At 31.0% G+C, this 11800-nt stretch overlaps 2 protein-coding genes across 3 annotated transcripts; both read right to left on the reverse strand.

Annotated features, from left to right (window-relative positions):
• Nucleotides 1–2881: 2881 nt before the first annotated feature.
• LOC108471529 (uncharacterized) lies at nucleotides 2882–5860 on the reverse strand. Its single transcript, XM_017773133.2, has 7 exons — nucleotides 5388–5860; nucleotides 5190–5302; nucleotides 5036–5085; nucleotides 3883–4116; nucleotides 3603–3755; nucleotides 3427–3522; nucleotides 2882–3333 (listed from the first exon to the last, which is right to left on the reverse strand). The coding sequence occupies exons 1-7, from the start codon at nucleotides 5666–5668 to the stop codon at nucleotides 3136–3138; spliced, it is 1125 nt and encodes a 374-aa protein (XP_017628622.1). The 5' UTR covers nucleotides 5669–5860; the 3' UTR covers nucleotides 2882–3135.
• A 3105-nt stretch (nucleotides 5861–8965) lies between these two features.
• Nucleotides 8966–10171, reverse strand: LOC108482339 (PLASMODESMATA CALLOSE-BINDING PROTEIN 5-like). 2 transcript variants are annotated; one of them, XM_017785464.2, is made up of 3 exons: nucleotides 9537–10168; nucleotides 9379–9406; nucleotides 8966–9263 (listed from the first exon to the last, which is right to left on the reverse strand). In XM_017785464.2, exons 1-3 carry the CDS (start codon nucleotides 9871–9873, stop codon nucleotides 9101–9103), a joined length of 528 nt encoding a protein of 175 aa, XP_017640953.1. In that variant the 5' UTR covers nucleotides 9874–10168; the 3' UTR covers nucleotides 8966–9100. The 2 variants fall into 2 exon arrangements, with proteins under 2 accessions (XP_017640953.1, XP_017640957.1); XM_017785468.2 differs by having other exon boundaries at nucleotides 9160–9263; nucleotides 9499–10171.
• Between the last annotated feature and the right edge of the window lie 1629 nt (nucleotides 10172–11800).

Raw genomic sequence — 11800 nt, forward strand, 5'->3', positions numbered from 1 at the left:
CTTGTGCAATGTTCTTATCATATGACAATGATTTCATTACAACTCAATCCAATTTATATATATTCACATTCAATTTCAAAATCACAATTCAATTCATCATCAACACACAATGTCTCATGATAAATGTGTCTTATGAATCATCTTAAAAATGAACAAACAACTAGTTTAGGAATATATCATATTAACATGCTATTTCTCAAACTGAATCGTTGAATTCGTCACAATTTCATATCAATCTTTCGGACTTATATATTTATTTTACATTTTTTTTACATTTATCATTATAAATTTACATATTAAATCCTTATTAACTTTACCTGTACACTATAACACCCATAACTCGTTTTCGTCACTAGAATAAGGTTATAGAGTATTACCATACATATCAGACTTTTCATTTCAATTAGCATCCAATCATAAAAATAATTTCATAAATTCAAATAAGATTCAACATGAAATAAATCAAATACCTAATAGCCTTAAATCGAGCCTTTGAAGCCCTAAAAATAAGTTATGAACATTCAAAGATCAAATCGGAACAAATTAAAATATTTAAGGAATTTTTAAAAAAAATTCAAAACAGGGGTCACACGATCGTGTGGCCAGGTTGTGTGGCACTACTCAGGCTGTGTGGTACAGGGACATGGTCGTATGGCCAATCGTACCCCAGATCGTGTATTATTTGAAATGAATCCATACGGTCGTTCGCAGGCTGTGTGCTAGCCCGTGTAATAATCGAAATACTTTTACACGGCCGTGTCTCAGACCGTGTGGATACTGCACTTAAACACGCTCAAGGCACATGCCTGTGTGGGTTGCCTATGTGTAACACACGACCATGTGACAGCTCGTGTCCCAGGTCGTGTGTATCCAAAATTGACCCAAAACATGTTCTTTTCTTCTCTCATATGTATACATACCTAAACATACTCAAACATACAATCAAATAGATCATTTGACACCTTCAATATCAATCTACTCATATAATATAATCAATCTTAAGCCTAACCAATATGTCATCATAGATACCTCAATATTTCATTACAATTCACTTCCATATTTTCATATACAAAGCACAACTAGCACATCAAAATCTTACATCTATATCATTTCATATCAAGTCATTGAAGCACAACTTTGAATCAATCATGCAGACCACATATAGTTGTTCAAATAAATTATATCAAAGCATAACACTTACAACCAAAAATAAATTATGAACCTTTGCAAACATAGCCAAATTATCCTATTACATGTCATATAAGCCAAGTTAAATTTCAAAATCTACCAAACAGGTTCTCAGATAGTGTGATTCTTCGAGTTGATCCGATCTCCCGACCCACCAAAATTATCTACAAGAAATAAGACAAATAACATGAGTAAGCATTATGGTTTAGGCATGAAAAATTTACCAAAATGTGAGAATTTTCACTTTCTAGAAAAAAGCATCAATACTATAGATTGAAACATTGGTACTTTACCAAGTGAACAGGATTTTAAAACGAGGAATTTCAATTTGGTATCGATACCAGAGTAAAGCATCGATACTTAATAGCAAAAACTGATACTTTATAAAAGTATCAATACGAATTTACTTACATCCAAAATTTTGAAAATGACTGAATGCCAAAACAGTATTGATACTCAATTTGGTATCGATACGTCCTAATAGGGGTATCGGTACCTTATTCCAAGTATCAATACTTGTGTATTTTAACTTGATTTTAGAAACATCGAAGCTAATGATTGCATCGGTACATTACTTGGGTATCGATACCTATGCTCACATTTTGAAAAGTTTGCAGTTTGGTCCTTATTCATGCTCGGGCTAACTTAAACCCCATCAATAATAAGATCTTTATTTTTGCTCTAAAATTATCAATCAATGCCATCAACACAAAGGTTTTTTATTTATTTATGAAAGATGCTTTTTCACACCCATGAATCATTGGAATTAGGGTTTTCTTTGAGGAATATGTTCTCTAGTAATGCTTCATTTCCCAATTTTCAAACAGGAGCCAATTATCATTCTTGATAAGCTTACATGCCTAATTGGTTAAGGGAGCTTGGATCATGCATTCAATTTTCCTAAAACTAAGGCCTAATTGATTTTTGGGGATTCACAATTTGTTCCGATGGTATGTCAGTATTTCTTTCTACTTTATGAAAAATCAAAATAATTATATGTTAAAAACTTAAAAAGTTAAGTAATGATTTTTTTTTGTTATGGTAGTTATTTGTTGTTATAAAAAAAATATTTTAGTGGATAATTTTTTCTAAAGTAAATGACATATTTATCCTAGTTATATACAAGTATTATAATAATGTTTTGACTGTTTTGTGATTTTATTTGTATCACTAAATCGAAGTGACATTTTAATTCTCAATAAGTGAAATTTTCAAACTACAAAAACAAAGTTAAAAAGGTAACACATAATTTAGTGCATAGTAAAAAAAGAAATAAGAAATACAGAAAAATGTTTTAACAAGTTTGTAAAATTAAATAACTTTAACTACAGAGTTAAATGAGATGATAAGAATCTCTCCTACCTTAAAAAATGGTCGAATGTTTGATTCTCTTTCTAAATATAGAGCAACTTTAAAATTCATGGCCAATGGTTATCCTTTAATAAACCTATGCGAAAAATTATTCATTTAACTCACTCAACTAAATACTTTGAAAAAAAAAAAAAAGACCAACCCTATGGACGGTAAGTTTGCTTTAATTTATCAGGCATGACTCTTTGTTCAATGGCACCTTTCCAGTCTTCTCAGTTTGCAGAGCCAATGAGATATATGCAGGTTTGTAATCAAGTCAAAAAGTCAAAACAAGGTTAGAGTAAATCTCCAACATTTTAAAGCAATTCATATTTTAAGCAAGTTATATAGTTAAAACAATGGATTTCTTATGGTGTAACTAGTTAGCTATCATTCTTTGTGTGGTTACCCAGTACTGAACATCAGAAAAAAAGAAACCTGAACATCATTTGGTCTTCACCACACCCTCAATTTCTTCACAGTAGAGTCTCCCAATGAGACTAAAATTCATGATGACACTGGAAAGAAGGTCTTCAAAGGTTTTCGATCGGTTCGAAGTTTGAACTCATAAATGCTTTCCTTTTCAATGGAAAATACTCAAACATGCTGATGAGGCACGGTTGCAGTCATGGTCATGTGCCTGGGATCAGTAAGCAATGTTTTCATATTGACAAAGCCAGCTTCTCTCAATCTTTCTTCCAGATCAGTGAGGTAGTATTCGTTCAAGAATGGTTCCGTACTCTTCATTAATGTGAAAAGAGCTGGAGACAGTTCCTGAAGGATCTTAGACTTGGGCTGCAAAAGCAACAAAGTTCAAATGAGAATGAGTTGTACGTATAGAAGCAGAAATGAAGGTATTTATTTGTAAACTAGGTTGTAGTATGTTACCGCCTGGTCGGTTATAGCAAGTGTGCCTCCAGGTCTAAGCAATCGGAATGCTTCATTCACTAAAGCTATTATTGCTCTTTCAGGACATTCGTGGAACTGCAGGCAAACATCCCCAACAACCTTTTAACAAGCTGTTTAAAAGGAATGACTTAAGCAGGCTGAAGAAAAGGCCATACCACATAAGAAAAAGAAACAAGATCGAAGGATTTGGATGGCAAGCCAGTGTTTTCCCCGGCTGCATGTATCCATCTGATGGGGTTCTTTCGAGGTGGTCTTTTCTTTTCCTTATATTGAGCTACTGAAAGGAAGTAGGGTGACAAATCCAGTCCCTGCACGCAGTAGATCCGATCAGCATATATATTATATATGTTAGGGATTATAAAAACGTGTTGTGGTGATTTATATACTTGCATCAAATCCATGGTGGTGAAGGAAGATGTGTAATATAGCACTTACAGTGACTTTAGCCGAAGGAAACTCGTCGGCAAGAAATCTTGTACTCACACCAACAGAACATCCAATGTCTACAATATTTTGAATCGTGACATTTCCTGAATGCTTCATGTGATGTTGTTTGATTGCTTGAACCCAATTCCCACGCATTTCTTGAGTTGCTTCCTCGTTTGATGGAGCATATGGAATAGCTCGTCTTGTCATAGACATGGTTGCCACCTCCGCTTCAGCTGCTGCCTGCCATACACTATTTTTAATTTGTACGGCCAAACTATATTGAAAGATTAAGCTCCTAAGAAATGAATCGGCTATCATAGTTATGTATTTTTCATGGACAAATTAAATCAATGATTCAATAAGGTTGTATGTCAATCTTTACACTAGTGTTTTTCTATTTGTAATTTGAACCATATGTTTTAAATATGTTTCATATCATATTTGAGCTGGTATTTAACGCCCAGGCTAATAAGGAGATTGATAGAAAGATTTAATTCACTTATTCTTTGGGGACTCAATTAAAACTTTGAAGTATGGGGACTGATTTAGAATCCGGGCATAGTTTGGGGATGTATGCTGGAATTAACTCCTGTAATCAGCCCATACTTGACCCAAGTTAACCCGAGTTTTAACCCATTTGGAGATTGAACAATCTTGGGCCATTTCTGGATTGACAGTCCAAGAACTTAACCCTAAATTCTATAAACAAGTATTCATAAACTTCTATATCGGTTAAAAGTACCTAATAGATCCTTGTATTATAGGGACTGAATCAAATTAATCCCTTCATTATTAAATAGATCAATTTAATCCTTATACTAATAAAAATTTTAAATAAATCGAAGTTGTAACAAATGCAACATTTATTATATAAAAATGTCTTGAAAGTTATTGCAATTCAATTCAAACAAAATATTTTATTACAAAACTATAAAACCTTAAAAATATTAACTCATTTAAAGTGTAAAGGTTAAGTCTATTATAATTTGGTCTTATTGTATTATTTTTAATGATATAGAGACTAAATTGATCCATTAATAATAAGAGGGTAATTTGTTTAAATATTAGATTATAATTTTTGGAATTTGTTGATTGCAAATTAAATACATGGTGAAAGCATTAAAAATAAAAACAGGGGAAAGCTAAATTGGATACTTACCAGCCATGAAAGATTGCCCTCGTCATATGCATGAAAAGGACTCAGATAATCTGTACACAATTATATAGCTTTTAATTTGGACTGAATACCTTAAAAATAAACAAATAAATCCCAAGGTTTCATAAATCATTAAAAGAAGATGAGAAATGCATACAATCAGGGTATTGAAGAGAGGTGTTCTGAATGGTTTTGAGCTCCTTATATACGTCCGATTCCAGAATCTCCTTCGTCATCTCCCTCCATGGAATGTTGTTCTTCTCCGCTGTACTGTTGGAATATTGTATTCCATTATTTCATATAGACATATACATCAAAAACACACAGACACAAAAAAAGAAAGAAAGGAAGGAACCTTATTAGGACTTGTCGGGCACCAAGCTTAAGCAGGGAGTAAAAGGGCTTAAATGAAATAAGAGCTTCAACAAGGCGAGAGAAAGGGGTCTCATCTGCCCATTTAGGCCTTTCACGATCTCCCTCCTTGTAGGCTATTGATATAGTCTCCGTCTCAGCCTGATCTGTCATTCCAACATGAACTAAATCTCTTCTTCTGCTTCCCATCCTTCTTTTTGTTGCAGCTGAAGATGCGAGGAAAAGCTTCTCAGAAGACGAACAAGAAGTTGCCCACAGCGCCATTTGTAGATGATTAGCAAACACTTGGAATGAAGGTTACAAATCTGTAATCTATCAGGATTCTGTTTCAATGTGAGTGAGATTTGAGACCAGAAGCAGTTTTGCATTTTCTTTTCTTAACCTGAATTTTCTCAGCCTATTGCATAACTCCACGTGGATGATAAGACATCAAAGTTTATCTGCTTGCTTTGCTTCTCCTATAATATTTGTTCTTTCTTCCTTGATAATTTATATGGATAATGACATCAATGACCCCTGTATTTTGGGGTTTGTTTTAATGTGGTACTTAAAAGTTTCAAAACATATTCATTAGCTTAATGACAAGGCCAAGCTTGACGGCGAGAGAGATGATGTGGCCGTGGCACTGGTTGATTTCGTCTTCCATCTTGGCAAGGACGTAACCGACGATGAGGCCATTGTAGTCCTTGGCCATGAGTGGGTGTGGTAAAAATACTAGTTCATTTGGTAATTCTGGAGAAGGCAAAGCAAGTTGCAAGTTTGCATCATTGATGGTGGCCTTGCATATCGACACCATTGTTTTCTTCGATGGATTTGTTGTTGCCGAATGGAATTAGGGCTTTTGATTTTATGTTTTATGGTTGAACAAATACAAGATAATAATGAAAATAGAGGTTTGGGTTTTTTCTTTTCATTTTCTACATTTTTTTTCTTCCAAGAGATGACAAGAGCGATAGGAACATGAAGAATTTTAATTTCTACTCTTTTTTTCTTCTACAATAAGAAGAGATGAAAAGAGGGATATGAAAATTTCTTGAAAATTTTTAATCTACTTAAGTATAGGGATTTTATGAGAAATTGGGTTTTTTTAGATTTTTTGAGAAATTTTTTGGGCAAAATATTTTTAAAACTTTTTATCCTTTTTCTTCTATTTTAGTTAATGAAAATGCCACATATCACTATTTTATTAGTGTCACAGTAAAATAATAGTGTTAAATTCCAGATTAATTAACAAAATTAAACTTCAAAAATCAAATTAGATTCCTTAAAATACATAGGCCACTGGTGCCATTATCTTTTTATGATATTGTTTCTATTAATTTGTTGAGTTTTTTAAATTTACAAATTCGACAATTAAATCCACAACATATTACGTGGGTTAGTCAATTAAAATTAATTTTATTAACTTTTTTTCTAACTCGTTTGTTTCTCCAAAGTTGTCGCTACCCATTCTTTTCACCCTTTCACTAATAACTCTTTCTTTTTCTCTCCATTCATTCACCTGTTTTCTTTTTTTTTTGAGTTTGTTAATCTTCACATGTTATGATGGACAAATGATAATGTATATTATTATTAAAACTCTATTGACCACCAATAGTTTCTCTTAGAAAGTGGGTGGCTCTTCGTCAACTTCTTAATATGTTTCTATTTTGAGAGTATTTTAAAATAATAAATGATTTCACAACTCAATTTGGACCTGTGTTGTATTAAGTTTTATATGTTTTTCTTTTGTTTTTTTATTTTTTAATAAGTCTTCATTTTTAGAAGTTTTATATGCTCTTGTAGCACGTTTTTTAATTTTGCTTATGCATGTAATCTTGCTTTTGCAAATGGTTCTAAAGATGATTTTGTCGTCCTCTCCCATTTAAGGGATGCTCAATTTTTTTGTCGATTTTTTTTTGCCACTTTAGAATATCTAAGGTTGTTTTTTTATCATATTAAGTGTTTGCAATCACTCCAGATATATCATGCTTAAGTTGTAATAGAGTCAATTGTCGACATGTCATACTATTTTATTAATGTTGAGGTTAAAACTTTTATTGTGTTAATAGAATTTCTCTTTTATCGTTTATAACTAATTGTTATTATTTTTTCTTGAATTATATAATCTCAATCATAGAATAAATTAATTAACATCCTTTCAAAGGATAAAAAAATATCAATGATACATAATTTTTATTCAATATTTCATTTTCATTAATGATCTTTGGAGGTTACATTAACCATTCATAACTGTTGCTAATATTTCATTTCCATACATTATCTTTAAATTTACATTTATCATCTTCAAATTTTCATTTTTTCTGTAAAATCTTCAAATTTTCATTTTCATACATGACCTTGAATAATATTGTATTTTCATTCATTATTTTTGTTTAAAAATAACAGCTTAATTCATAAATTGATACTTAAATTATATTATTTTTCCTCATTTTGTATCTAAACTTTTTTGTCATAAATAGTATCTAAATTATTTTTTCCCAAGTTGGTACCTTCATTAGTTAAACTATTAAATTTATTTTTTAAAAAGTTTAACCTATAAATTGATACCTAAAACTATGTATTTTTTTCTCATTCTGGCATCTAAACTATTCTTCTGTTGTTCATTTTATACAAAATATTATATCCATAAAATAAAATAAAAACCCAACCAATAATAATTTGCCACATTATATAAACTATAAAACAAATTTTTATTCTTTTATTATTATTTTATCCTTTTTTTCTTTATTCTTTTATAATGTATAGTGATGCTCGAAATTTGCCCTCTTGAGATTGAGATGGTGATGATTAATCCTACGAAATGGTGATGATTAATCCTACTTTCGTACTTCATCGCCTACACGCTCAAATTGACAAGATCAAAAAAGTTATTTCATTGTCCAAAACTAATGTTTTTTGAACTGAATTGAAACGACCAATTGGACTCAAAATCAATTGGGGGTTCCAGTTGAAAGATTGGGTTGAACCGATTGTCCTACAAATCAATACAGATAGATTAAGCTAAACTAATAATAATAATTTAACCAAACCGAGGACTAGTGATTAGATTGCTTTGGCCATTAGTCCAGTTCTAAAGAAATAAAATAAAAGAGAAAAAATAGTACTTTCTTCTCTTTTTTTGCCACATGTTATTTTTGAATTGGTTATCATTTTTAAAAAAATAAACTTAAAATTTTAACTAACAATTGAGCTAATAAAGTATCAACTTATGGGAAAAAATAATTCAAGTGTCACTTGTAACAAAAAAAAAATGTTTGGGTATCAAAATGAAAAAAAAAACCATAATTTAGATACTAATTATGGGTTAAACAACGATTGGACAAACAAATGTATCACCTTGAGAAAAAGAAAGTTTAAATACCAAGATGGGAAAAAGGTATAATTCAGGTACTAATTGATGAATTAAACCGAAAATAACAAACTTGTTTTATTTGTTTCCTATTCCTCTTTTTGTGTCTTAATTTATCATAAAGCTTGTAATTTGCCTTGGTGTGGTTTTCTTAGTGAAAATAACAAACCAAGGCAGCTGGAAAAGTTGACGAAAGATGCATTAATAAGTTGACGAAATTAAACATATATATGCAACCCAACTCAAAAGTTCAAATAAATACATCTTGCCTTCGAAAAAGCATTTGCCTTTTCTGCTTCAAAAAGGAAAAAAAATTCGACTTAAACTTGCGTTTCGATCTAATCTTATGAGAGGATCCTTACAATACTAAGAAAGAAAGAAGCAACAATCAGCGGTTGCCTTAGCCAGGACTGAGCACTGCGATGAGAAGCACTCAGATCTGCAGTATCTGGTCCCATCCCCAGTGTTCCTGTCGACTGAGAAATGCTTGCATTGTTCACTGTCTTGCTGTATTACAAAAATATGCATCCACTCAATTGAATTAGTAGGTATTGTTGTTTTAAACTTTCAATCATTGATTGTGAGTTTCGAAATTCAAATTATTAATAAGCAAAAGCATTACCTGGAAGGAAACTTGCAATTTCCATAGCCTGAAACAAAAAAAAAATATATATATAGAATGAGCACTCCATCATCAAATGAAATGAAAGAGTTTATTGGAAACTCTGAAGTCTGAACTCACTAACTGGCCGATATTTAAAAAAAGGAAAAAGAACCCACTAGGGTCTAAAGAAGTGAGAGCAGCATTGTTGGAGAAGGAGCAAGCATCGTCAGTCATGCCGTGCTTCAAGTAGTAGTCATTGAAGGCATAAGACGCCGTTTTCTGGACATCAGAGGGGTCGTAACAGGGTCCGCCTTGCTGGATCCGGCTGCAGTCCGTTCCGCCAGGACCGCAAGCCCAGTCCAGCGCTCCCTGCAGCGCCGCGTCCTCGGCGTTGTTCTTTGCGACACACCAAAGCTCCGTGACCACCGTTCCGCCGCCGTGCTGGGCCAAAGAACGCGGCAGCGACACGAAAATGAGATAGAGAAAGAGAGGAAGGAAGTGATTTTGGGACATGGTAGGAGGGAGAGAGGCGGTTGATGGTTTGGAATGTGCAGGGGATTGAATACTAATTAAAAAGGGAAAGTGTGGGAAGATCGATGGAAAAGCGACCGTTGGGACACTTAAGGGTATAAGTAGTTGGGAGATCTAAAAACAAAAGGCAAAGGCAAAGCAGAGAGGAAAGATCTGGGCTGGGGATACGAAAAGAGTAAAGTTTTTTAAGGCAGGAGGAACCCTTCCGCACCTTGTCGTTTCTTAGCTAGCGTTGCTGTTACCTTTCGCTATTCTATCAAATACTACTACCTATATGATATTATTCAAGTATAGGTGTAAACATTAATATATTTTAAATAAATTTATATTTTAGTTTTTCTCTTTTTTATTAATAATTAATTAAAATATTGCAAATTTTATTATTTGAATTCATGTCAAAAATCTTTACTAATCAATATTTATATATTTCAATTTTATTTTACAAATTGATTCCCACATTGTTCGTATATTGATAATGTCGTTAATTAAATTGGTGTCACAAATCAACTCGACAAATTGTTCGTATATTGATAATGTCGTTAATTGAATTGATGTCACAAATTAACTCGAAAAAAACTTAAGATTAATAATTTTTTTAGATTAAGTCACCGCTCTCCTTATAATTCAATTGTGTTATAAATATTTTATAACTTTTTTTTATTAAAGTTAAATTTTTCTTTCATCAACATGATGACATTTTAATGTGTTATCACCGGTGAATCTTAGCATTAAGTTTTTTTTCGAAGGCTAACTAATTTTTTTGAAATTTCAAGGGTTTTAATCAAAATTTTAAAAAAATAAAGTATCTAATTGAAATTTTAAAATTTTGATAAGTTTAATAAGAATTTTAAAAAATTGAAGGGTTTAATTAAAATTTTCAAAAACAAAAAAGTGTATAACGAAAATTTTCAAAAACTTTTAGGGAGAGAGGCTCCTGATCCTCAATTACCATCTACCTCTTCGTGCTATAGAAAAATAGCAATAATAGTAAAAAGCAATAAGAATGTAGTTAATATTCTTAATCATAATTATTTACGTATTTAAATTTATTTTTGTTCACAATTTAAAATATTTTATTTTATTTTATTTTATTTTATTTTCGTAAATATTTTTATATGTTTTTATTATTAATTTTAAATTGTATGTTTCATTTTTAATTGAATGTTATTTGTAAAAGTAAATCTATATTCTTAATACATTATTTTCACATATATATACGCGTGTGATAGAATTTTTAGTATTATATTTTTATGAAATTTGATTTATTATCAATAATTTTAAGAGTTCACAAAACTCTTACTAAATCTCTATACTATGTGTGCAAGTTGTAAATTTAATTTATATATTTTAATTGAATTATTTTTAGTCTCTGTATTCTTCAAATTGATCAATTTTAATATGTGCTTTTGAATTTAAAATTTTAATCCTAACCTTAATGGCAGCAAATAAATCCATTTGGTTAAATTATACTATTAGCCATATACTATTGTAAAGTTATAGATTTACTCCATGTTCTCTAATTTAATTAATCTTAGTTCCTATATTTTTGAATTTTGAAATTTTAATGTTGATGCAAACAAAATTGATAAATCCATTAGTTATTTTTAGTAATATATGAAAATAGAAAAATAACATGGCATTATTCATATGATAATATGTTTGCACATAAAAATTTGGAAAAACAAGACCTTAATGGCTATTGCCTGCTCAATATTGAAATTTCAAATTTCAAAAAATACAAGGGATAAAAATGAACAAAGTAAACTATAAGGATTAATTTAAAACTTACGAATAGTATAAAGACTAATAGCAGAATTTAACCATCAATTAAATTATCGGCGCAGTGGGAGGGAAACAAATTTGAGTTGATTTTATTTCTATAGCCTAAAACTTTCATTTGACTTTTTCT

This window comes from Gossypium arboreum, chromosome 10, assembly GCF_025698485.1.
Source record: "Gossypium arboreum isolate Shixiya-1 chromosome 10, ASM2569848v2, whole genome shotgun sequence".
Classification (NCBI taxonomy): domain Eukaryota; kingdom Viridiplantae; phylum Streptophyta; class Magnoliopsida; order Malvales; family Malvaceae; genus Gossypium; species Gossypium arboreum.